The sequence below is a fragment of the Mixophyes fleayi genome, chromosome 9 (assembly GCF_038048845.1).
Source record: "Mixophyes fleayi isolate aMixFle1 chromosome 9, aMixFle1.hap1, whole genome shotgun sequence".
Lineage (NCBI taxonomy): Eukaryota > Metazoa > Chordata > Amphibia > Anura > Limnodynastidae > Mixophyes > Mixophyes fleayi.
Window position 1 is genome coordinate 50891136 of NC_134410.1, and position 27240 is coordinate 50918375.

The 27240-nt window shown below is 42.2% G+C and overlaps 1 protein-coding gene across 3 annotated transcripts in view; it reads left to right on the plus strand.

The window, feature by feature from the left end:
• Positions 1-27240, plus strand: part of GUCY2F (guanylate cyclase 2F, retinal) — a 96448-nt gene that overhangs the window by 43724 nt on the left and 25484 nt on the right. For all 3 annotated transcript variants that reach the window (XM_075184340.1, XM_075184339.1, XM_075184338.1), the window contains exons 7-12: positions 11988-12131; positions 14686-14766; positions 14860-15036; positions 16403-16559; positions 17341-17490; positions 23260-23408. In XM_075184340.1, coding sequence (XP_075040441.1) covers positions 11988-12131; positions 14686-14766; positions 14860-15036; positions 16403-16559; positions 17341-17490; positions 23260-23408 — 858 coding nt within the window. The remainder of the gene's footprint in view (positions 1-11987; positions 12132-14685; positions 14767-14859; positions 15037-16402; positions 16560-17340; positions 17491-23259; positions 23409-27240) is intronic.

Sequence of the window (27240 nt, forward strand, 5' to 3'; positions counted from 1 at the left end):
AGAAAAATAGCTAAAATATGCTAAAATCACATAATTTTGCTTGTTTTTTGTTCCTACATTATTTTTAACCTCAATAACACTAATTTCAAGTCATTTTCAGTCAATTTTGACCACCTCACAGGTCACAATATTATTTTCATACACTTTCAAACAAAGACTTCAGCAGTTCTTGCCAATGATAAGAAGGCCATTGTCATGCCTAGGCATAAGACCAAAAAATCCACCTCTTATGTGTGGAATTATTTTTACCCAAATTCTGACAACAGTTGTCTAGCCATTTGTAGTATTGTAAAGCCAAAGTCAGTGGAGGTAGGGACCTTAACCATCTAGGATCCTCATCCATGTTAAGCCATTTGAAGCGAGTTCATGGAAAGCTCTTGGGAAATTCAGACACTTATGCTAAAAAAATAACAACAAGCAGTCTAGCATCAGCTACCTCCCTTCTCTCATCTAGATCCAAGAACCTGCAATCTACACCTCCAACACCTTTATCATCAATATCCTCACAAGTGATCGGAGTTAGTCCTGCATCCAAGTTGCTAATGCGAGATGACTCCTCCCCTATCCAGGACTCTTCAGAAAAATCCTTGAGCGTTGGGCCCACTGCTGCTGCTGCTGCTGTTGGGGGTGGATCTTCAACCAAGAAGCAGATCAAGAAGAAGACCACTAGTAGATTACAACAATTGACTGTTAAATAATCATTAGCAAGTATTAAAGCTGTCACCCAGTCGCAAAGCGGATCACAAACGCCATGGTGACTATGCTAGTATTCAGGGGCGGACCCAGACATTTGTCCTACCCCGGGCGATTTTAGGGGGGGGGGGGATTTAGGCCCCGCCCCCTTTCTGTGTTCTAAGGGTGCCGGCGGCTGCACAGTATGTGCAGGTCCGTTCAGCAGTGAAAGTGTGCTGTCCCGCTGCTCTGATTGTGTTTAAAACACAATCAGAGCAGCCGGGCAGCATACTGTCACTGCTGAACGGACCTGCACAGTGTGCAGCTGTCGGCAGTAAGCCCCTGGTAGAGGGGGCGATCGCCCCGATCGCCCCCCCTTGGATCCGCCACTGCTAGTATTAGATCTGCGTCCAGTATCCACTATTAATGCAGCTGGTGTTAGACAATTACTTGAGGTCTTGTGTCCCCGTTACCAAATTCCATCACAACACTATTTTACTAGAAATATTACAAAATGCCATTCTACACACTGTACACTTAACCACAGATATGTGAACAAGCGGAACTGGGCAAACTAAAGATTATATGACTGTGACAGCCCACTGGGATGGTGATTCGCTTCACCAGCAGGACCAGCAGCAGCATGTACCCAAGTCACATTTTTCAGAGGTAGGCTTCTCTGTATATAATCTGCTTCACTAAAAGGTATATTATTATTATTATTATTATTATTATTATTATCGTAGATTTGTAAGGCACCACAGTGCTACAAAGCGCCATACAGTAGGGAAGACAAGGACATACATAAAACAAGACATATGTAAAACAAGAACAGACAAGGCAGACAGAATGAATGGAGACATGAAAACAAAGGGTTTGAAGGACCCTGCTCATTAGAGAGCTTACATTCTAAAGGGAAGAGAGCAAGAGTGGTTCAGAGTGGAAATTGGGATAGTTGTGAGGGTGCATTAGTATAAATAGTGTTATCGAGGATAAGGTCACTTGTAAAAAAAAGAGATGGGTTTTCAAAGAGCATCTAAAGGTTTGAAGGCTGTGGGAAAGTCTGATTGAGCGTGGTAGGGAATTCCATAAGTGGGGAGCAGCTTGGGTGAAGTCTTGAAGGCGGGAGTGAGAGGTGGTTATCAGAGATGAGACAAGGCGCAGGTCAGAGATCATACCGCTGACAACCTGTTTGAAAAACTAAGGGATGTCATTGCAAAATGGCTTATCCTGCTTGGACTCTCCTGAGGATATGTGATTTCTGATAACGCCACCAATATTGTTGGAGCATTACAGCAGAGGGGAATTCCATCACATTCCCTGTTTTGCTCACACAATCAACTTGGTGGTACAGATTTTTTTTAAAAATGACAATGACATGCAGGCGATGTTGTCTGTGTCCCGAAATATTTAGGGTCATTTTTGGGATTCTGCAACAGCATGTAGGAGAATGCAGCAGCTGTAAGAAGAATAGAATTTAGAGGGAATGTACTTTTGTTCAGCGCAGTGGAGGATTCTTTCCGTGTTGTGTAAGGTGCTGAAACCACTCAAAGTAGTCACCTGTGAAGAGAGTGCAAACACTGTTAGCTTGAGTCAAGTGATTAACCTGATTCGACTTTTTGAAAAGCAGCAAGAGAAATTGTTGGACTTGTAGATTAAGTACTTTATTCGCTTCACCAGGATCCAAGAGCTATCAACATCTTGAAATCGGATCATTACATTTTGGTAACTGTGCTTGATTATAGATTTAAGAGCTACCGTATTTCCCCATGTATATGACGCTCCACTGTATAAGACGCACCTATATAAATCATGTGAAAAAATTGAGGTTAAACATTATCCTCAATTTTTTCACAGAGTATTTGTGCAGCTTATACAGAGGAGAGACAACGCTATAGTGGATTCTGACTTACCCTGTCAGATGATTCCTCTGTCTGGTAAAGTCTTCTGTCTTCTCTCTGTCTGATCAAGATGCTGGAAAGCCGCTTACCGTCCTCTTCGCGATGTCCGGATGTCCTTTTAGGACCTTTACAAGGTCCTGATTGGAAAAACACCAAATGCAGAAACCGGAAGTGTGCGTTCCACCTGCGGTTCACGCGCCACATCCGGTCATCGCAAAAAGGACCTTAAGCGACTTTCCAGCATCAGGATCAGACGGACAGAAGAAAAAAGACTTTACCGGACAGAGGAATCATCTGATGGGGTAAGTGCTACTACTCCTGTATAAGACGCACCCAGTTTTTAGACCCAAAATTTTGGGGAAAAAGGTGCGTCTTATACATGGGGAAATACGGTATGTCCTTTCTTTCTTTCCAACTGACCCAGATCTCAAGAGATGCAATGAGCTCCTGGTCAGCAAGCTGACAGCTCAAGTGGTACATGACACAATGACGTCTCCTCCTTCAGTTTCTCTGGAAATAACTGCTAGGAAAAAACGTAGCTTTCCAAAGACACCCAGTGGTGATACAGATGAGTCTGCACAACATTTTGACATTTGGTCTGGTCTAAAAGAATTGCCCAAATATCGTGACAACGCTTCCGCAAAATGGACTACAAATTACATGATATAGACCATTACCGGCCTACATCAAAGTACACGGACTTCTGTGATGGTGGATTCCAGCAGGGATGAATTGGTATTGTTTGAGGATGATGTACACACTGATGAGCATTAATATGATGACAGTGTAGATTGCAAGTGCTGAGATCTAGCTGAGAGAAGAGAGCTAGGTGATGCTGGTATGCTTGGTAATATTTTGGGTAGGATGGCATGTTGGCAATTTTATGTTTTTCTACAGTAAACTTTCACCTTTATTAGAGAGGTGTTTTTTTCTTTAAAAAGGTACAAGCTTTTTACTTACATTTTTGTTTCCCTGACTTATAACCACTATGCACTTGAACATAGACTTTAGCTCATGAGGTAGATGGATTAGTATCATCATGACTGAGACTGTATAGTGACAAGAACACTGCCACCCCTCATGTTTCTGTATGAGCTATGGCACGATAGAATGTCACTGGAGACTTTTAAGAACACTGACAGCCCTATTATTACAATTTCTGTTTCAGCACTGAACCCTGTCACCTTTCCTGTTTCTGAGTGAGCACAGTACAGTAAAATGTAACTACAGATTTAGACCAAGCCTGCCAGCCCTAGTATTTCTATTTCAGCAATGACAACTAGCAATGGAGCTCTCCTCTTTGTGTGTAACCTATATAACACCATACAATTTGACTGCCAATTCAGAAGACCAAGCCTGCCAGCCCTAGTATTTCTATTTCAGCAATGGCAAATAGCAATGGAGCAATGGAGCTCTCCTCTTTGTGTGTTACCTATATAACACAGTACATTATGTGACTGCAGATTTAGAAGACCATGCCTGCCAGACCTATTAATTCTATTTCAGCAATGACAATTAGCAATGGAGCAATGGAGCTCTTCTGCATGTCACTGGAGACTTTGAAGAACACTGCTACCCCTCCTCTTTCTATTCTACCTATAACGCTGCCCAACTGCTCTACAGACTGCCAAGAAATGGGCTACCCCTTCTGTGTCCCTCTGTGAAATGGCGCTGGATCGCCATGGAGGGCGATACTTATAGAATCCAAAACTCGAGAGATCCGATGACGTAACGAAGATGTTTTGACTTGTTTTCAATTCTGAGGGCTCGCGAAAGTGTTATGATTCCTAGTACAGTCAGGAAGCAGCAACAGAAGTATGATAAACCAAATGACTTTATTCAGGCACAAACTTAAACAAGGATTCTGTACATGGGATATGCAGATTTCCAGGTTGCAGTATAAACAGGTTTAACTCAGATCCACAGATATGAACAGGTGAGATAAAGGGCAAAAAAAGTCCACAGCGCAACAGGTTCCAAGTAATGACTGATACAGATAAATAGCAGGGACAAGTATTATGAGTTACCCCAGTCCAGGAGGCATGAGGCTGTCCAGAGGAGCAGACAAACTGAGTCTAGTGATCAAGCAGAGATCAGGTTAAGCAGAATCCAATAGCCGGGCAGAGGTCGGGGTCATAAGCGAAATAGCATGGTCCAGTAATCAAGCCGTGATCGGGGCAACAGGCAAACAAGCAGGGTCCAGGAATCAGGCAGAGGGTCACAATGAGAGATCAACAGCAGAAGCACAAACACTGGAACAGGGAGGAACCAACAGCAGCCAGGGGTTAAAGGTGAACTGCACAGAGCAGAGCTTGAGGCAGGTATTTCAAGCTGTGGAACAGGTTCAATTCTAATCAGGCATAAGACAAGGGGATTTACTCCTACATTCATGGTGAAAAGTTCAGGAACAGAGCAGCAGCACCTCTGGTGGTTTTGAGGTATTGCTGCTACATACAAGGAATAGGCAGAGTCGTAACAGAAAGTACAGAGCCGGCTTGGTTTGATTCTTGGATCTGCTAAGTTCGGTATGTTCGGTTCTCGGGGAACTGAGCCTTAGCATCTCTAGTGAAAATGCAACATTATAAGATTAAAGTTTGAACTTATAGTAGAAGAAGTTGGCTTTCAATTGAAATTTTCTATATTGGCTAGGAGCTCTTTTGCAGGTGGTGGGTCTGTTCATGTAGGGCTTAAGTGTGTGTTTTGTTGAAGAAAGGGGCAGCCTGATCAGGGTAGGGCAGGGTAGTTAAAGGAGAGAGTAGATATTGTAGTGATAATGGGAAGTGGACCTATTTAGGTGTTGTGTGTGTGGATTTGGGGGTATGCGGTGGGGAGAATGAGGTAAGGTGAGGCTGAAGGGAAACAGGTTGTTGTCAGAGAGTGGGAAGTCCAAGTTGGAGAAATAAGAGAGAGAGAGCAGAAGTGGGTGAAAACAAGGTCAAGGGGGTATCCACCACAATTTGTGGGAGAGATTAAAGGAATCTTGTGGCAGCAGAGACAGTGGGGTTGTCAATGAGAATGTTGAAATCACCTAGTACAGAAGTAGGCAGATCAAAGGATAAGAAATAAGTGAGCCAGGCAGTGAGATGTTGTTAGCAGCCATGAGAAGGAGCAGGGTGGAAAAGAGGACATGCAAGTATGATTTGAGTGTATGAATTGTGATTTTGCTTATGTGGTCTGGTGAGTGTGGTTGGTGCAGGAAGCAAAACAGTTCTTGGGTGCAGACAAGCAAAGAGGGAAGAAGTAGGATGTACGAAGAGTTGTCTGAAGAGAAATGTTACGAAAGTGAGTAGGAGAAAGAGATAACGTAAATTGAGCCGGTGAAGTGATGTGAGAGATGTGGCTGGATCTGGAGTAGCTAGGGTAATTCTTAAGAGAAAGGGGAGGAACAAGTGATTCAAGTTGCGCAGGACAATAAAGGGGATGGAGGTGCAGGGCAATGAAGGGGGTGGAGGCTCCTTTTCTGTCCCTTGACTTGAGTAATCGAGTATGCAGTCTCTGCAGCTTGGACATTTGGTCTAGGGCAGTCGGTCTCAGTGTGTTCAATGGCTTAACAGATGTGGCAACAGCAATCACAGTGGAGCTCAAGAGGCAGTTAAACATATATGGTGAAAGTTGAACACTCCGGACTTGAGTCATTAAGGAGAGCAAAGCATAAAAAAGGAGTAATTTTGCTCCTGGGCAAAACCATGTTGCATTGGAGTTGGAGGTACATTTAAAATATAGGGACATAGTTATAGTTTGGGTAGGGCATGTCCTAGATCAGCTTTAAATTTCAGTGTAAAAAGAAAGCTATAAAGTATTTGTGTGCTATATGAAAAAACAGCCAGTATTTAACTTATGTGCAAAGTAATAAACTAATTTGCACTCCTTGAATTGTAACATGGTTGGTCCTGGAGAACATTTACTTATTTTCTTGCCTTATTTTCCTTATTGAATCAGGCCCTCTGAGTCCAGCAGCTGAATTAATATGGTAGTTAAGTAGATTCTTAAAACAGTCTTGTTTTTGGTGTGATGACACTCCTCAGCACTACAGTGACATTTGTCAGCAGTTTCCACACATTTTCTGATGCATAATGTTTGTGAGAACAAGAAAAAATAGGGATAGGGAGCTGAGCTAATGTAAAGCTAACTCTAACTGCCATCCACAAATCAGGTTAGAAAGGCTTGAAACTGAGAAATGTATTTCTAAAGAAAGCAAGTGTAATCCCACAATAAGATGTGGCCAATCCTTACAAAGGGAGCAAAATCAGAAACTGGATATTATGTACTTGGATTTGGACTTTAGTTGTGAGTAAATTATTTGAAGGGATTCTGATGGATGCAATTCTGAAATATATTGAAGAAACTTATTTGATAACACAGTGTCAGCGTGGTTTCATGAAAGACCGTTCATGCAATACAAACATGATTTGTTTTTATATTTACTAGATCTTGGCAGTGCAGTTGATATGCTATATTTGGATTTTGTGAAAGCGTTTGATATTGTTCCATACAACAGTCTGGTACATAATATGAGAAGGGGAGGGAGGGGGAGTATTTACGGGGTTAGAGAACTCGTTGAAGGATTGAAGACAATCTTTTTATTAATGACCTTGTGGATGGCCTAGACAGACAGATGAGTCAAATAAATGTAATACTTTTCTCCTTGGGCACAGTGGTGGGAGAATGTTTTGTACCATGTGTAGTGGCTAGTTGATGTGTCAGTAAAGCTGTGCTTTAGTAAATAAGATATTGTGGGTAGACATTACTCAACAGGAAAAGGGACTGTGGCATATTCGCATAAACCTGTGTATAAATAGTATCTAAACAGGATGCCCAAAGCATATCCTGTATCAATACTTGATAGCACAAATAGAATTATTATAAAACCGATTGTACATAAATAAATACACTTTTCTTTTGCACAAAACAGAATGGCAAATTACTTGGTTGAAGAGCTACATTATACTGAATAACTTAACTTCATGGATCAGAAACAACTGATCTATATTATCTGTCAGCAAATGGTAACTTATTTATCATTAACAGGCAATTGAAGGTGGTGTAAACATTCAATTTAGCACAGCACTTAGTTCAAGAAAATGTTGTGTTAAGTAAATTCAATTCAGGTGTTGAAGACTACACCGTGAATACTCAACTCAAGAATTATTTGAATGGGGAGGAGACCAGGAACATGTGTGTAGTTAATGTACAGTAAGAGCATGCCAAGGTCAAGCATGTTCTTCAACGTCCAATTCGAGATTTGGACATCTCAAAAGTATGTGTTTTTCTTGCACCAGCTACAGGTCAGGATGCGTATGGATGCTAGAACATATGCTTGCACTCAGGAGCAAATGTAAAAATGCATTTTATGTACAGTAGACATTCATAACATCCTAAGAAATGTAATTTAATGTTTTGTCATTAATTCCTATATTATTAATAGGTGACATTAATTTAATTTTCTTTCTGTGTGTTCTAATCTATCAGACTTCTCCAAATGCCCCTTACATGCCCATCAGACCACCAACATCCCCATCAGATCTCCTCACGTGCCCTTCAGGCCTACTCATGTGCCATCAGACCTCCTGGACATACCTCTCACATCTCCACCACATGTGTATCACCCTCCCCCACATGCCTCTCACACAGAGCATGCAGTGCAGACCGCAGTGCAATACCTTCTCCTCCTCTGGTATGTTAAGTGACTTCCATGGATTGTTCAGAGGCGGTCACATGATTCAGAAGTCAGATTGGGATAAACTGCTAGGGGCTGCGGGTATAAACTTGGTGGGAACCTGTTGCCCATCACTGTATTAAAAACTCTTTATCAATCTACCATACTTCTGCAAAAGGTCTGGCAGTTCCTGAATTTCTTAAATATTATCCAGTAGCACAACCACATCACTTAGTCAATATGCATTTATCTCCTCAAGTAAAACACTTGGTGGATATAGAATGTTCAGACATTAGAGATTTGGGGCCTGATTCATTAGTGATCTTATCTTGTGCAAAAGTTAAGATGCTTATTTTAAGAAGAAACAGGGAGATAAGAGTGAAGTTAAGATGGATTTTCATCTTAACTTAAGAAATTCTTCACTTACGCAGTGGATTTTGCTACTTATTTCCCTTTTCTGAGCATGCACAGAGTGGATTTGCTTAAGATAAGCAAACAACGGCAGATAAGATCACTAATGAATCAGGCCCTTGGAGATTAACTAAATATTATGGATCCTAAAAGCTAAATGGGCAAATATTCAATGGGCCAATCTGATATTAGCCAAAACCTTACAGAAGAGGAAGTTTGTCAATCAATTTATAGGATCATAGCAGGTGCTTGAAAGGGTGGGGTTATCCTGAAAGGAACAAACACAGAGAAAAATCCCCCAGCACAGTGCTATAACCAGCAAAGGAGCTATCATTTTTACTTGTACATACAAATGCAAAAGTCTCAGTTGCACACATTTGCAAATGTGTGTTTAAGCCACCTGCTACTTCATGGCGCTTTTGCTAATAGGGTGGTCCTAACTCTAAACAGTTCCATGCATTGTTCAGAGACGGTCACATGATTTAGAAGACAAAGAATAAATCAGATCGGGATAAACTGCTAGGGGCTGCAGGTATAGGCTTGGTGGGAACCTGTTGCCCATCACTGTATTAAACACTCTTTATTAATCTACCATACTTCTGCAAAAGGTCTGGCAGTTCCTGAATTTCTTAAATATTATCCAGTAGCACAACCACATCACTTAGTCAATCTGCATTTATCTCCTCAAATAAAACACTTATATTACTGGATATAGAATGTTCAGACATTAGAGATCTGGAGATTAACTAAATATTATGGATCATAAGAACTAAATGGGCAACTATTCAATGGACCAATCTGATAATAGCCGAAACCTTCTCTCTAGAAAAAATTTAAATTGAAATATTCACAACTCCAATTCTTAGAATTCCAGATTTCTTTCCAGTTAGTCTCTTCTCATTTTGATCCTAACTTATCCTAACTAAACGATTTCCTCATCTGGAATAAAATACTCACATTTTATGTTCTCCTATCTTGATATAATGTAGATATAATCTTCATTATAGTGAACATTTTTATTGTCTTTTTATTGTTACTAATTCTCTCTCAAGAATTTCCTAATACAACAGCCATTGAAAGATTTTGTCTTAGTAGTAATATTTAAAAAGTTATTATAGTAGCTATATTGCAAGCCCTACATTTGTCATCGACTACCAAAGCGAGCTATATGTTAAAGTGGGGAAAATAATTTGGAGAGGAAATTGATACGGAGAAGTAGTCTGATATATCGGAAGCTGCCAGGACTAGCCAGTTTGCAAAATATAAAAAAAGAAATCCATTCAAATTGCTACATTGCTGGAATCTAGTTAATACAAAATCACCTAAACTGTTGTGTCTACTATCCAACAATATTGGAGAAATTGTTTTTCCACAGCTGCTGGGACTGTTCAAATATCTCCCAGAGATATTGGCCAATTGTTCAAACTTTGTTATCTAGGATCTTCTCCCAAAATATCCCTCTGAACATAAGCCCTATATACAATTACATAGTTTATAAATGGATTGCATGTCTTTTTATTAACTAGAATTTGTAAAGAAAATGATAGGAATGATTGATCCAAAATAACCCCACCATTGACTCTAAATTGGGAACAGTTGCACTGGGGGTTCTATTTTGTGTTTCTCTAGATCAACAATTATGCTTTATTAAAGGATAAGCTTGATGGACTTGGATCTTTTTTTCCAACTTTACTAAACTCTATATGAAGATGCTGCTGTTACTGTATCACTTTGTGTCTGAGGCTTCATTTATAAATTTACAAGTAGCCTGTACTGTAAAACACATTCACAGTCTTACTGTGTGCAGAGGACATATCTCTGCTGAGTGTTTTTTCTTAGTTATTTTTATATTTGAAACTTCCCTAATAATTGTCTCTTATGATGTAAGACAATAAAATATACATAGACTTGCAATAGAAACAACATCACTACAGGATTTAAAGTGCGTTTAAGGGCATGGTTTATCACAACACCTCCTTTCTAAATAAGGCATGTTAAAAAATATGTTTATCTGAATTATCTCTACTACATAATGCACAATAAAATTAACATATTTAGCAGAAATGACTCCATGACAACCCTCAATAAAATCAGTATTCAATTCAATTACAATTAGTGACTGTGATCAATATACCACATTATTACTGTGTTTGTTTTGAACCAAAATTAATCTACTCCTCTGTTAGTATAAATGATTACTGGTGTACACCAGGGGGTAATTGTATCAATATGCGGGTTCTTCAACACCCGCGTGTTCAGCCTCTTCCGCGATTAAATTTCAAGCGGCGCTGCATTGTAAAGGGAAGTTAACCCTTTACAATGCAGCGCCGCTTGAAATTTAATCGCGGAAGAGGCTGAACACGCGGGTGTTGAAGAACCCGCATATTGATACATTTACCCCCAGGTGTGTAGTTTTGGGGTTTTACATAATCCTGTTCACAATAGTTGTAAGAACTTCAGCTGCAGGAACTCTAACTTACTTATTATTATTGTCATTGATTTGGAAGGCGCTGGATTGTTGAGAAGACAGGGCATGAATAAAACAGGGACGTGCAAGGTAGACAAAATATGCAAATGCGAAAATAAAGGGTATGGAGAGCCTACTGGGAAAACAACAGATGTGAGACAATAAGAGCAAATGAGGTGGAGATTGGGACAGTTGAGAAGGTGTATCAGTGTGAGATGCAAAAGTCACTCCATTAAAAATGTAGGACAAGACATGATCCGTTTTTCCAGAGAACAGAACAAAAACAAATTACAAATACAGCAAGGAACACCCCTTATCCATATTACTGCTCCCATTGGCCAATGCAAATGTTTTTACCCCTGACCATTCCAACGTCTTGGCACGCAAATCCATGTGGAACACTGTAAAACGTTTCATTTTTGTAAGAGATGCATGCGGAGACACTAAAAAGTTTATATTCTGCTTTAATGTAATTTTGTGGTCCTTTCTGGCAATAAATAGGTCATGTTGGGCTGAAGCAGTTTGCCAGACCAGCATATTTGTCTCACGGTGTTCTTAGTTCTCAGGAACATTGTTTAAAGTGTCATCTTGTCTGAGAGCCTTGGTTACAGAGCCGTTATGGGAGTTCTTGGGGTTCCTGATAGCTTGACAAGTCCGATTCTCTTACTTTTAAACATGTTTTCCTTACACCTGCATCCTGTATTCCTTTTTATGCCTTGTATGCATATATTGTAATTCTGCACGGCTTACATTTTTCCTTTTTATTTATCTAAAACAATTTGTTGTAAAAAAAACGATTCTTGTCTTCTAGATTGTTATTGGTGTTACCAGGTTGATAACTTGCCTGCAATTAACCTATTAAATTAACATTATTTTTCAGAAAATGAGCAATGATGGCAGTCGCACCAGTGACAGTGGACAGCTTATGTCAGATACCAGGAGTATGAAGTCACCAATGAGGTCTGGTTCCATTAAAAGTCTAACCCCGGCTACCTATGAGAATTCCAATGTCGCTGTTTATGAGGTAGGTGATGTTTTAAAATAAAAATAACTAAACAAAGCACAGAATATCTTGTTCCCAGAGATATTAACCTCTTTTCGGTTGCAGTGTCACAAAAAGCCAAGGTTTGCCTGTTCCCAAAGATTTGAAGTTAGACATAAACTTGAACAATGCACTGCTCCTCACAGAAATTTCTATTCAAACTATGCCCTGAACCCAAACCATACCCTGAACCATGCCCTGAACCCAAACCATGCCTTGAATCCGATCCATGCCCTCAACCCGATTCATGCCCTCAACCCGATTCATGCCCTGACCCCGAACCATGCCCTTACCCAAACCATGCCCTGAACCCAAACCATGCCCTGAACCAAAATGATCCTTTTAACCCAAACCATGCTCTGAACCCAAACCATGCTCTGACCCAAACCATGCCCTGAACCCAAAGCATGCCCTGAACCCAAAGCATGCCCTGAACCCAAAGCATGCCCTGAACCCAAACCATGCTCTGAACCCAAACCATGCTCTGACCCAAACCATGCCCTGAACCCAAACCATGTTCTGAACCCAAACCATGCTCTGAACCTAAACCATGCCTGGAACCTAAACCATGCCCGGAACCCAAACCATGCCCTGACCCAAACCATGCTCTGAACCCAAATCATGCTCTTAACCCAAACTGTGCTCAGACCAAAACTATACTCTGAACCGAAACCATGCCATGAACCCAAACCATGCTCTGTACCTAAACCATGCCCTGAACCCAAACCATGCCCTGAACCCAAACCATGCCCTGAACCCAAACCATGCCCTGAACCCAAACCATGCTCTGAACCCAAACCATGCTCTGAACCCAAACCATGCTCAAACCCCAAACCATGCCCTGAACCCAAACCATGCCCTAAATCCAAACCATGCCATGAACCCAAACCATGCTTTGAACCCAAACCATGCTCATACCTAAAACATTCTCTGAACCCAAACCATGCCCTGAACCCAAAACATGCCCTAAATCCAAACCATGCCATGAACCCAAACCATGCCCTAAATCCAAACCATGCCCTGAACCCAAACCATTCCCTGAACCCAAACCATGCTCTGAACCCAAACCATGCCCTGAACCCAAACCATGCTCTGAACCCAAACCATGCCCTGAACCCAAACCATTCCCTGAACCCAAACCATGCTCTGAACCCAAACCATGCCCTGAACCCAAACCATGCTCTGAACCCAAACCATGCTCAAACCCCAAACCATGCCCTGAACCCAAACCATGCCCTAAATCCAAACCATGTCATGAACCCAAACCATGCCCTAAATCCAAACCATGCCCTGAACCCAAACCATGCCCTAAATCCAAACCATGCCCTGAACCCAAACCATGCCCTGAACCCAAACCATGCCCTGAACCCAAACCATGCTCATACCTAAACCATGCTCTGAACCCAAACCATGCTCATACCTAAACCATGCTCTGAACCCAAAGTCATTGGAGACTGCTTTTTTTCTATTATCATGTCAAACATGGAGGATTGTGTGATCACCTTCATGTAACATAATGTAAGCTAAGATATTTTAACACTTCTAACAAGGTTGTATGAGGTGATGCTCATGTCTTTGTGTATTTTGTTTTCACTGATTTTCTATATAATGTTTCTATCACACTAACATGTTTTGAGAACAAGGTGAGGTCACTCAAAATACCCTTATGTACATAACCAAGTTCTGACTAACATTTTACCCCCCTAAAGATACTTTCTGAACCCCAGCCCATTATCACCACCAGAGCATTCCATTGTACCAGTCCATATGACATCCTATTGTATTAAATGAAATTAATTCAGCCCATTGATAAATGTATATAATATGCAAATATTAATATTATTAGTTTTTATTTATAAGGCATTCTGCAGCGTTGTACATGAAATTTGCAGTAATATACAAATACACAGACAGCAACGATCCTTAATAGATTACAAAATACTTTATGAAAGTAAACATAATTATGCAAAGACCAGACATCTACTAAGTTCTCCAGTTCTCAAGTTATTTACAGGACAGTGAGTAAGACTGATGATTATGTCCAACGTGAAGTAGGTCTGGGCTCAAGAAAACAGGGCTAGAGAAGCAGGTGTAGAGGTACAGAGGGTATTGGAATAGTAGAAGGAGAACACGAGGAAAGAGGCCCCTCCTGGTGAGAGCTTCCATCCTAAAGGAAATATAATACATTATTGTTGACTTGCAAGGTTGTAGAGTGCTGCCCTTGTACTATTGCTGCCCTAGGCTCGGACCCGTGGATCATTTTCACATTTCCTGGCTTGTATATTAGGCAAACTAATCTTGTGGTGCAATAAGTGACCATTTTCTTTGGTAAAGGACAGTTACACTGATTATTGTGCAGTGACATAATTTCACATATTAATGATCTACATCCACTGAATATAGAATTTTACTTTAAATTGAAAACTCATATTGTTTCTTAACTTCAAAAATATATTATTATTATTATTATTATTATTATTATTATTATTATTATATACCAAGTCTTGCCCATACTAAATACTACTTTTCTTCCAAGGGTGATTGGGTGTGGATGAAAAAATTCCCTTCTGGCGATTTTGGAGACCTTAAGCCTGGAACAAGTGATGTCTTTGAAATGGTATGTTACGTCATCATTGCAACTGTATATTTTTAGCCTTTTGTTTGCTCTATCTCATGCTTATTTTGCTGCTTGACTTATTCTTGTGGACAGATGAAGGACATGCGTCATGAAAATGTCAACCCCTTCCTAGGGTTCTTCCATGACTGCGGGGTCTTCGCCATTGTCACAGAGTTTTGTTCCCGAGGCAGCTTGGAGGATCTCCTCCGAAATGAAGATGTAAAACTTGACTGGATGTTTAAATCTTCCCTTCTATTGGATCTTATTAAGGTGAGCAAGCCAGCGAAAGCCATGTACTTGAAAGATTGTGGATTTTTTTCAATTATATTATAACTGTGTTAGCACTTCACTCTCACACATATTCTTAATTTCTACCATATCACAATACAACCAAACCTTTAAATCTGCTCCAGTTAAGGGCAGCAGACTATAGGGAACAACAGTGAGGGCAAAAAAAGTTTATTTTTTTGGCCAGTTTACGTACATTCAACCTGGGCTGTAAATAGTACGTCCATTAATGTGCTGCCCTCCACTTGCTACAGAGATACAGGAGATGGCATGTGGTGAATTATTGGATCACCACTTACCTCCTCCTACATCTGTATGGTAAGCACCGTACTCCTTGTTGTTTACAAGCTGGGCCACAAGGATATGACAAAGGGGACATTTCAGGAAGGGTGCAAATGAAATGTAAGTATATTAAAACATGTTTACTGGTCCTTCTGAAATCAGCTCATTTTTCTTACTAATCATTTTACTAATGCTGCAAAAAAAGGGAAGACTGGCAAATTTTAGCCCAGGGGGCAAGACTTGACTCAGCAGCCTATTAGGAACATTTTAAAGGAACAAAATGCAAGTGGCTCAGTACCCAGCCCAAGATAACCCACTAAGGGACCAGTCCGGATGGCAGATGCCCCCCTGCCCCCCCCCCCCCCCAGCCTGCCCGTGCTGGAAACACTTCCTAGGCACTGTAATGGTTTTCACCAGGATTTAATTCTGATCCTGTTTCCACATTCAAAGCCTTCTGCATTGATGCCCTTGCCCGTCTCTCTTCTCTTGTCTCTTACACATTCCTATTTGTGCTCTTTAATTCACCTTTAATATAAGTACTCAGTACTTATATCTTTCTTCATCTCTTGCTATCACATCCCATTTCCCTGTGTTGCATTTATACTCAGGAATGCTGTTTTTCCTTTATCTTCTCTGTATATAATGACTCCACTATATTTCTCTACTATTTGGCCTATCTACTAATTCCTGTGATACTGGCTGATCCTTATCTGCTGGATAGATCTGTTTAGAATTCCCAAACACTTAGAAATTTTACACCCCTATATTTTCATAAGTGGCTCAACCATTGGTCCAACAATGCTCTTGTGCTCCTTGTAAACCATTCATCTATAAGAGCTGGTGTAAAGTTATATTCCTGTACTGTAACCAATATGTGTCTGTGTTGTATCCACATGGGACAGCACTATGGAACATGTTAGCCATTTTATAAATAAAGACAATAATAATTATACATGTAATAACAATTAGAGACTTATTCATTTAGTAAGAATTATATATTTATATATTGTTTTTTAATGTTTTTTGTAAAAGAGAAAAAAATATTTTATACACATGTTTTGCACAGGGCATGAAATATTTACACCACAGAAAGTTTATCCATGGTCGGCTGAAATCCCGGAACTGTGTGGTAGATGGACGCTTTGTGCTGAAAGTGACCGATTATGGATATAATGAAGTTTTACAGACGCAAAGGATTCCACATGAAGAACCTTCTGCACATGGTAAATGTAATCATTATACTTTTCTTTGGTGCAAAATGAAGATTTTTTTGGGGGAAAAAATGCTCGTATTAGCCTTAAGATTAGGTCCTGTAGTCATTTTATGGTAGTGTAATATTCCTCTGTCCTCCAGGAAGGCATGGTGACTTGCAAATGATTAGCATAGTTCAATGTACTTGTCTATCATATTATGTCCCTGGAAATTACTATCAAACTATGCAACCTCTAAAGCTGACAGATACTGCAGTTCACAGAGAGTGAATGTGCAGCGTGTATAGTACAGGTGAATGCCTAATGCAGGATGTTAATTTAAGTAGTTACTAACAGTTTTATTTAGAATGCACCTAATTACAATTATTATTATTATTATTATTAATAATAATATTATTAACATTATTATTATTAACATTTATTTATGTAGCACCAGCATATTCCATAGCGCTATACAATGACCTAAAATATCAAACCAATCTAAGTTGTTAAGTAAAGTTCAAAGTAAGCCACACCTCTAAACTTACATAATCAATTATAGCCTATAACTGCAGGGGACAGGGCCACGATGACGCGTGAATCACGTTCTAAGCCCCACCCCCACCAATTAACTAAACGCAGTGGCCAAGATCCCGGAGGTTGCCCTGCTCTCCCGAGATTCCGGGAGGACTCCCAGAAATTCGTGAGTCTCCCAGACATTGTGGGAGAGTAGGCAACTATGTATTAGACATGTGTTAATCCTGTTAGGTTTGCAATTTAATGTTATCTGTTATGTATTGCTCTATTTATGTAGAGTTACTTTGGACAGCACCAGAGCTATTGAGGGATTCACATGCAGCATTGCACGGCTCTTTCTCTGGAGATGTTTACAGCTTTTCCATCATTATGCAGGAGGTAGTGGTGCGTGGACCCCCGTTTTGTACTTTGGAACAGACTGCTGAAGGTAACAAAACATTTGGAAGAACTTGTTTGTGAGGATTAATGTTTACTGCCATTGCCTGTTTCAAGGTTTTTTTATTGTTAATGTTTGGTTGACTTTTTGTGCAATAGAAGCCAAAGTTCACCACTGACCTCTTGTGCACTAAGTTTCTAATAATTATTCAGATAGTGACTGAAAGAGAGCTACTGAAAACAGACTGCAAATAGTTGAAATAGCATTTTGTCTAATAAAAATGTGGAAAATACAAGGAAAAGTAATTAAAAAGCTGCAAACATTTGGGTGTACTGCACAGATAACAATTTGTAATGTCATACACTTATTTTTGCACAATTGCTCATGGCTGAGCAGGTAAAGATGGCAGTGACTGCAGGGGTGCAAAGTTTTTTTTTATTCTAATGGGTTGGAACTAGGTGTATCATATTTTCTAGTTGAATGTGGGTTAGGCCCATTTATTTGACTATGATTTGTGTCTGTGCAACAAGATATTTAAATGAGTATCAAGCAATAGAGAGAGTGAGAGATCCATCACTGACATCGGGCTTGGCGTATCCTCCCAATTGGACAATAATTGCCTCATCTAAATATGTTTTTTATGGGAAAACTGTTTCATTGGTGCATTTCTACTAATGTAACAAAAACATTAAAATATTCAATACAGAGACATGGCATAAAGACAGTTCTGATGTTCCCTCACTTTCATGATTATTTTGAATCATAAGATTAAACTGGTATTTTAGGAAAGAAATGAAAGGTTGCAATGAATAAATGGAGTGTGTCTGAAGCAGACTTGCCAACTCTCCCGAAATATCCGGGAGACTCCCGCATTTTGCGAGAGTCTCCCGGACTCCCGGGCGAGTGTGGCAATCCCCCGCATCTGGATAATTCTGCCCACTTCCTAGTGAAGTGGGCAGAATTAAGTCCCAAACGCCGCGATTCCCGGTGAATCGCGGCGTTTGGCCCCGCCCCCCGCTGTCAAATGACGCATTTTGCGTCATCACGTCATGGGGGCAGGTCCAAAATGACGTCACTTGGAGCCCCGCCCCCCTGTCACGCCCACCTCCTCTGCAGGCTCCCGGATTTCACCAACAGAAAGTTGGTAAGTATGGTCTGAAGTACTAATAGCCTGGACATTTTTACTCTTTCCATCTGGAACCACAATCCTGCAAATGGATATGCATTGTGTTATTACAGGGGCTGAATGTGAGCATTCACCTATGTATGTGCTAAGTGGAAAATTTGTGCATAGTTTAATGAGACTATTTTTTTTCTGGTTCATAAATGTTCTTCTAATTCTGTAGAGTCTCATGTGCTGCTTGCAAATAAGATCCTAACATACTTGGGTTTATGTTTATAATAGTGATCAGGTGTGGCGGTAGTTTAAATTGCATCTAACATGTCTAAATAGAGAACTCCATAACTGACAAGCCGTGGTTGTTAAAGAAAGTGCTTCATGGGAGCTTCAGCTGCCCAGAGGAAAACAGAAATAAAAGCACATATCATAGGAACAATGCAAGCACATGCAAGCAAACAGGCTGACAACAAATGATTAGGGCCTGATTCATCAAGGCACGTATCTGCCAATTGTGAGCGCACCAAACGCAAATTCACTCTGCGCATGCCCAGAACCAGGGCAAAGGACACTTACTACAGTGTCCGAGTTCGGGGAGTGACATGGGTGGGGAAGGGGCATTTTGCTGTAGCCATTTTACAGTAGGGGCGTGGCAAACTCAAGCTCACTCAACCACGGCCGTATCCAACTCTAGTGCCGTTGAAGCTACTTGTTTTTTTGACGTATCTCTTGCACCAGCTCTAGGGCTAGTCTTAGTTCAGCCGCCGGGTCCCGCAGGCTCTATACTTTGCTAGAAGAAAGAATTAAAAAGAAAATGTGTGGGGTCCCCCCCTCCCAATGAAATTAACCCTTGTGCTGCCAGCTTAGTTCTGATATTCGCAAAAGTGCAGGGAAAAAAAGCGCAGAGTCCCCCTGATTTTGCGAAAACCAGGGCTAGGCAAGCCAGGACCTTGGAATGTTTTGGTTTCTATTATGGACTCAAACCCTAAGGATTAAAAGCTTACAAGACTGGATCCATTACAGAAGAAGAAAACAGATGGCTATCTGAGTTTTTATTATTTTTAATAAAATTATGTGGTTTAAATGGGTGTGTGATTTATTTTCAATTTAGTTTTTTTCAATTTGTATTAAAATATTATGATTTCAAAGAGGTGTGTGTTTTATTTAAATTTTAATTTGTGGTACTACATGGCTCAGCGGGCCCTGAGTGACAGGTCAGGCTGGTACTTGTGGTTCTCCAAGTGCCAGCATGTCTTGGCTGCCTTGGGTATGCCCAGGACTGCCAAGAGGAATTCAGGACCCCAGTACAACAACTTCATGGTGCCCCCCTTATAATTGAGCATGGTAATAAATGGTGCATTGCCGCACAGCAGCGGCACAAAGGTGACTGTGGGTTTGTTCAAAAGATTGGGAGCTTGGCTATGCATCATTGGGGCGTTGCTAGCAGGTGAAAACGCTAGGCCACCCTCCTACACAAAAAAAACTGCAATGTTGTGCACTCCTGACTTTCAGGACATCTAGCATCATAGTGTAGTACAGTGGTTCCCAAACTGTGCACCCTGGCTCTCTGTGGTGCCGCGGCGCCATTTTTTTTTTTAACTTTAATCTATTTTTTACAGTTTTGACAGCTGCCGGACCTTCGGCTGTATAGCAGAACAGTGTAACAGTGATGGCTTTAGTAAATCACGCTGCTACAACACAGGAGAGTTAGCTAAACACGGGAGTGTTTGACATCGCAGCAAATCGCCAGAGATGACCAGCGATTTTGAAGATCAGGGTAAAAATTGCAGCTTGATACATTTGATGACTTTTGGACTAAAATTGCGGGTTAACACCCGCGATTTGCCGCGATTTTAACATGCTGAAAAAATCGGACCATGATACCTTGATACGGTGTTAAATCAATAGCACCCACGAGTAATAATTAGGCCTCCAGCCCTGACATTAAAATAATAGTATTTCCATTTAATAAATTAACCTATTTCCCTCCCTGCAAACAGCCCCAGCAATAAATTAATAGTATTTACATTTCATAAATATACCATCCTTGCCTACTTTCAGGCAGTGCGGTCGAGGAGAGAGGAGTAACTAGAGGGCAGAAGGGGCGGGCGCGGTCAATCGCGTCATTTTGGCACCGCCCCCCGCAATGAAAATTATGTTTTGTCATCGGGGATTTGCGGGATGCGGGAGACCGACCCGGATTTCGGGAGTCTCCCAGACATTCCGGGAGAGTTGGCAAGTATGAAATATACCTATTTCCCGCAACCACCACTGTCATTAAATAATTCATAGTCACATTTAATGAAGAGACCACATTCTCCCCAAACTCACCCCCACATTCAAAAGCCCCCAAACCATCCCATCTTACATAAATAGTTCCCACTATTAAATTGCCACACCATCACCCCGCAAACAAAATAGAACCCATTAATTAGCCACCACCTACCTCACACACACTGCATTTCCACAAGGCCCCTGTGCTATCACACACACACATTACTGTGTCCCTTCATCCTCACCACGCTCTGCCCCCATATGATCACACTGCGTCCTCCATGCTGCTTTTCCCCCCTTCGCCTGGCCCCCCTTCATAACACTGTGCCATGCTGCCCTCCCCTTTTTTCAATCACACTGTACCATGCTGCTTCAACCCCCTTTTTCAGTCACACTGCACAATGCCGCTTCCACCCCCTTTTTCAATCACACCGTGCCTTGCTGCCCCCCCCTTTTTCAATCACACTGAGCAATCATACTTGCCTACTTTCGGCAACTCATTTCCGGGAGAGGGGCGTGACTGAAGGGCGGGAGGGGGCGAGGCGCGGTGAATCGCGTCAATTTGGCCCCGCCCCCACGACGGAGATGACGTTTTGTCGCGGGGGGGTGTTCAAAACGACGCGATTAACTGTGAATCGCGTCATTTTGGTACGGCAGTCGCGGGATGCGGGAGATTTGCCAGCTCTCCTGGGAGTCCGTGAGACCGACCCGAATTTCGGACATTCCGGGAGAGTTGGCAAGTATGTGAGCAATGCTGCTCCACCCCTCTTTTCAATCATACTGTGCCATGCTGCTCCCCCCATCTTTTTAATCACACTGTGCCTTTCTCCCCCCCTTTTTCAATCACACTGTGCCTTTCTCCCCCCCTTTTTCAATCACACTGTGTCTTTCTCCCCCCCTTTTTCAATCACACTTTTCTTCTGTCTTCTCTCTTCTTGCGTCTGTCTGGGTCCTCTCTGCGCCACTCCTCACTGAATGTCCTGTGTGACTTGATGACGTCACGTTCAGTGTGAACGGAGCAGAGAGAAAGGAGGAGGGACTCCGGCGCCGCGATCACATGAGTATGTGTTGTTTTTTTTTTTGGTTTTTTTTTAACTACCCTGTTCCCCCCACCAACAAACGGGGCAGAGCCACCACTACACCCCGCACAGATAATAATTAAAACCACAAAAGGAAAAAAACAAATCGTCGGCAGTGTGTGTGTGTGTGTGTGTGTGTGTGTGTGTGTGTGGGGGGGGTTACCCCCCTCGGTGGCCCTAGATGTGCCAGCATGCCCAGACTGTTAATTGCAGCCCAGACTGGGACCTGTAGTTCCACAAACTAAAATAGTGTTTACATAATTTTTTACACTTTATTACCCCACATTCACCGCCCAGGGATGTGAGAAGAGCCCTAGCACTTTTAGCACGGGCTGAGTATGCCTAGAAGGGGGACCCGCACATTTAGTTTGCAGACCCCACTCCCCACAGAATCTAGCCCTGCGCTGAACAACCTTGGGCTGTGTGTCATTCTGGCAGGGGGACCCCTGGCTGCCAGGTTTCCCTGCTATAGTGCCACCAACCCCAGCTGGCTTGCCTAATGTTGGTTTTTGTAAAATTGCAGGGGACCCCACGCCCCCCCCCGATTTTGCGACTACCAGCACTAGGCTGGCAGCACAAGGGGTAATATCGTTAGAAGGGGGGACCCCAAACAATTTTTTTTATTCTATTTTTTTAACACAGTATAGAGCCTGCGCGTCCAGCGGTGCATGCGCAGACCCAAGCGCAAGATGGCGTCCGCAGGAAGAGGAGCGCAGCGGTCAGCAGTGGACCTGTGTGTATGCAGGCTAGAACGTGTGTAAGGAGCAACTGTAAAAATGCATGTGGACATAACATCCTAATAAATGTATTTTATGGAACAAAAAAACATTTACTATGTTTTAATATATTGTCATTAATGATTATATTATTAACATGTGACATCAAATGAATAGTTTTTTTTTATGTGTGCCGTTTTGAGACTTTATATTAGACATATGTATTGGATGTATCCTGCAGTGTTTTGTCTGTTAGAGCGTATCTTCAAAATCGCATTTGTTAATGAATCAGACGTGAATTCTGCAGTGTAATGCAGTGTAATATTGATGGACAAAGAGCAGTCAGACAGACGATATCACTGGTTAATGTGGTTCAGTATGCTTTTTTGTTTGTATATGCTGTGACACTAGCATAATAGTAGTCATGCCATACTATGACGAATTGTAAATGAAGTTGCCATTCTTTTATATTTAATGTATGGTATATGGATATCTAGCCAGAGCATTTATTATGTAGATGGCACCATGTATCTGCAAGAAAATAAATATCATGATTTATACTAAATTAATTTTTATTTTTTTTCATTTTAATTACATGCCAGTGATATTCAACATATTCCTCTTTGTCTTTCAGAAATCATCCCAAAGATTAAAAAGCCCCCTCCTCTGTGCCGCCCTGTGGTCTCTCCTGACCATGCCCCTATGGAATGCATTGTGCTCATGAAACAGTGCTGGAATGAAGTGCCGGACAGACGTCCTACTTTCGATGAAATATTTGATCAAGTGAGCAGCTTATTTCTAAATTAAAAGTAGTCAGTGATATGTTTTAAGCTTTGTATAAATATTCAATACGCTCCACATATAAATTATAATTGTTTGTAGTTCTCCAATAATTCCACCTTCCTATGTTTACTGATAATGTTCACTATAGTGTCTTCAGTCTGTAAGTGGTCCTTTGAGCTCCAGTACATTCCGAATTGAACATTCTGGACCTGACTTATTAAGGAACTTAAATGCTGAAATGTGACATATTTCGCGTTAAATTGTACTGAGCATTCCCAGAAACGGACTATACGCCAGTCAACGCAAATATATCCAATTTATCATTGAGCGCTAAGGACACTTACACTTACGACAGCCTACAATTTCATGGGCAGAATAGGGAGGGGAATAGATGTATGTCTGCAGTCAATGTAGAGTAAGTGCGTGTCTGTCAGACGTCTGCACTTCCACTGGGTGCCGAGGAAGGCCGCCTGTACTCTCTGGAAAGCCGCGTATCGTCGTACCGTTGTCTAGCAACAGGACCCTTCCCTTTTATTTAGGCCGGCACCTGGCGGGCACATGCGCGGTAACTATTAGATTGTATTATTGGCGAACAGCTGAGCACTAACCGTCGAAACCACCGGTGGCCAATCAGTGCCATATTTCCTCTATTTATAGGAGGCTCTGGCACCACTAGGGTGCCAGAGTATCAGGTCCCTCATGCTCCAGCACTCCAGGTTTTGCTCCTGCATTTTGACTGATCTCCCGGCTTCTGACTTGGCTATTCCCGACTCTGATTTTGGATATTCCCTTGGGCTTCATTATTCACTACTGGCATCTGACACCCAGCTTCCTGACTACACTTTTGGTTTAACCTCAGGTACCTCGCTTCCCACACGGCTTGACTTCAGACTGTATGACTACGCCTGTTCACCTGCTACTTCATTGGTAGCTGACTTGGAGAACCGCGATCTGCGCATCATTAGCAAAAACCATACCTCCTTGCGGGGGTCCCTGGAGAAGACCAAAGGCGCGTTAGACTCCGTGCCTCCTAGTTCAGCAGCGTCAACACTAGCAAGTAGTCATCAGTTTAACCAGTCCGTGACAGCATACTCTGACCATGTCCACTGATGGTATGGGTGAACCCTCTGCTCATGATCTGTTACTCCATCTTGCCCACTGCGTTGAACAGCAAGAGTCGGACCAGGCACAGTTGTTACAATGGGTTCGGAGGTTGTTTCTTGCCTAGATTCACAACATGCTTCATTAGCAGTGTCCCTATCTGTGACCATTACTACCGCTGGGGTGACCATACCCTCTTCACCTCCTGCGGCTGCAGCCTCATCCACTCTGCGCATTCCTCCTCCTAATAAATTTGACAGTGACCCGAAGAAATGCCGAGGGTTCTTGAACCAATGTGCCATTCAGTTTGAGTGCAACCCTGGTGCTTTTCCCTCTGAGCAAACTAAGGTGGCCTTCATTGTCTCTCTGCTCACCGGTCAGGCGCTCGCCTGGGCATCATCCCTGTGGGAGAGAAATTATCCACTTCTACAGAATTCCTCATCCTTCATCGAGGTATTTCGCTACATTTTTGACGAGTTGGGCCGAATTACCTCTGCAGCCTCCAGCCTCCTGAATCTGAGTCTCCCAGTCCATAGGACAAAATGCATTTTAATTCCGCAACATTTTCTTCAGAGTTAAAGTGGAACAACAAGGCACTAGTGGCCACCTTCTGGAAGGGCCTGGCGGATCATATTAAAGATGAACTAGTGTCCCTTGAAATTCCTTCTGACCTTGATTATCTCATCCAGGATGTATCTGCATTTCACAGAGTGTATGCGGGAGACCTCTACTAGGTGATTCACTATGCATCTTGCCCCCGCTTCCAGAATCCAGTGCCATCAACGGAGGAGCCTATGCAGATTGGTCCATCTCGTTTGTCTCCCGAGGAACGTGAGAAGCGGTTCATGCAGAACCTATGTTTATACTGCGGTGAACCTGGTCATCTCCTTTCTACATGCCCTAAGAGACCGGGAAACCCTTCTTCCTAGCCGGTGTTAGAGAGGCCAACCTAGGAGTTCAAATTTCCACTCCATGTACATCCCCCAAGTCAGAGAATCCACGCTCACCAATTTAACTGGGATTCCACTCAAGGCCATGTCGCAATATATTTCTGAGAATCTCCAGCGCAGGTTTATTAGAAGATCTACTTCCCGTGCTGGTGCAGAATTCTTTTTCGTTAAGAAAAAAGATGGATCTTTGCGCATCGACTACCACCAACTGAATGCTGTTACCATTAGGAATAGGTATCCAAATTATTAGACCAAATTAGTGGCTCAAAGATTTTTTCTAAACTTGACCTTCGTGGGGCATATCATTTAATCCATATCCAAGAAGCGGATGAGTGGAAGACAGCCTTTACTACTCGCGACGGACATTACGAGCATTTAGTAATGCCATTCGGTCTCAGTAATGCTCCTGTGATATTCCAGTCCTTTGTTATTATGAGTGTCAGAATTACTCTGTGGAATTGATGATACCTGCCAGCAGTTGGCGCTACTGAGTACTGAGGCGCGGAGTCTAACATGCCCCTGGTTTTCACCAGGAACCCCCGCAAGGAGGTATGGACTTCGCTGCAAGGGACGCGCAGGTCGTGGCCCTCAGTATCAGTCAGCTGGCGAGGTAATAATTGAGGCAGCGGTGACAGCCCACCAGGATGCAGGATGGAAGAGTAGTCAACAAGCCGGGTCACAACCAGAGGAAAGGATATAGCCAAATCAGAAGCAGGAGAATGGTCAGGAAGCCGGGTCAATACCAAATATCAGTCTAAGCCAAAATCAGGAACCGAAGGAGAAGTCAGGAACAAGCCGGGTCAGAATCCAAGTAACAGCAACACAGGAACAAATGCTGGAGCAAGGCTGAAGACCAAATACTCTGGCACTAGACATGTGTCAGAGGCTGCTTTATATACCCTAAGGTGCCTCCTGATAGGGTTAGGGAGATTTTGGCGGTAACACATGCTGGCTGCAGACAGGTGAGCAGAGATAGCGTCCTGCTGCTAGGCAACAGGACGTGGTTGCTTGGAAGGTGCAGGCGTCCGTCTCCTGCACCAAGTGTCAGTGCGGAGACGGCGCCTGACAATGAGATCTCCCTGGACCTGTTATACAGCTTGGTGGTAGTATATTTAGATGACATTCTGATCTTCTCTCTTGAAATTACTTCTCACCGCTCACATATGTAGGAAGTACTCACCCATCTATGCCAGAGCTGATTATATTGCAAACTAGAAAAGTGGGTATTCGAAGTCTCTCAAGCTCCATTCCTGGGATATTTAGTATTGGGCTTAGGAATACAAATGAATCCAGAGAAGGTGACTGCAATCATGAACTGCCCTCAACCTCATGGGTTGAAAGCAGTGCAGTGTTTCATCGGATTCGACAACTATTACCGGCAGTTCATCAAACACTTTTCCACCTTAATTGCACCCATCACCGCCCTTACCCAAAGGTCTGTTAATCCCAAATCTTGGCCTCCTGAAGCCATTTCAGGTTTTGTTTTCTTAAAAAAAGCATTCTCATCCTCTCCTGTCCTTGCCCAACCTGACCAAAATAGACCTTTTTTCCTGGAGGTTGATGTGTTTTAACCTGAAACTTACCTTTTGTCCGGGGGCCAAGAATACTCGGGCAGATGCCCTATCTTGCTCCTTTGATGATACAGACTTGCTTCACAATCCTGAGCCACAGTCCATCTTGGATCCTACCAGAATATTGGCCCTGACCAAGACTTCTGTCAAGACTCCGCTGGTTGGGTGTTCATATTTGGATCCTCACCTTCATCTCAAAGCTTTACACTG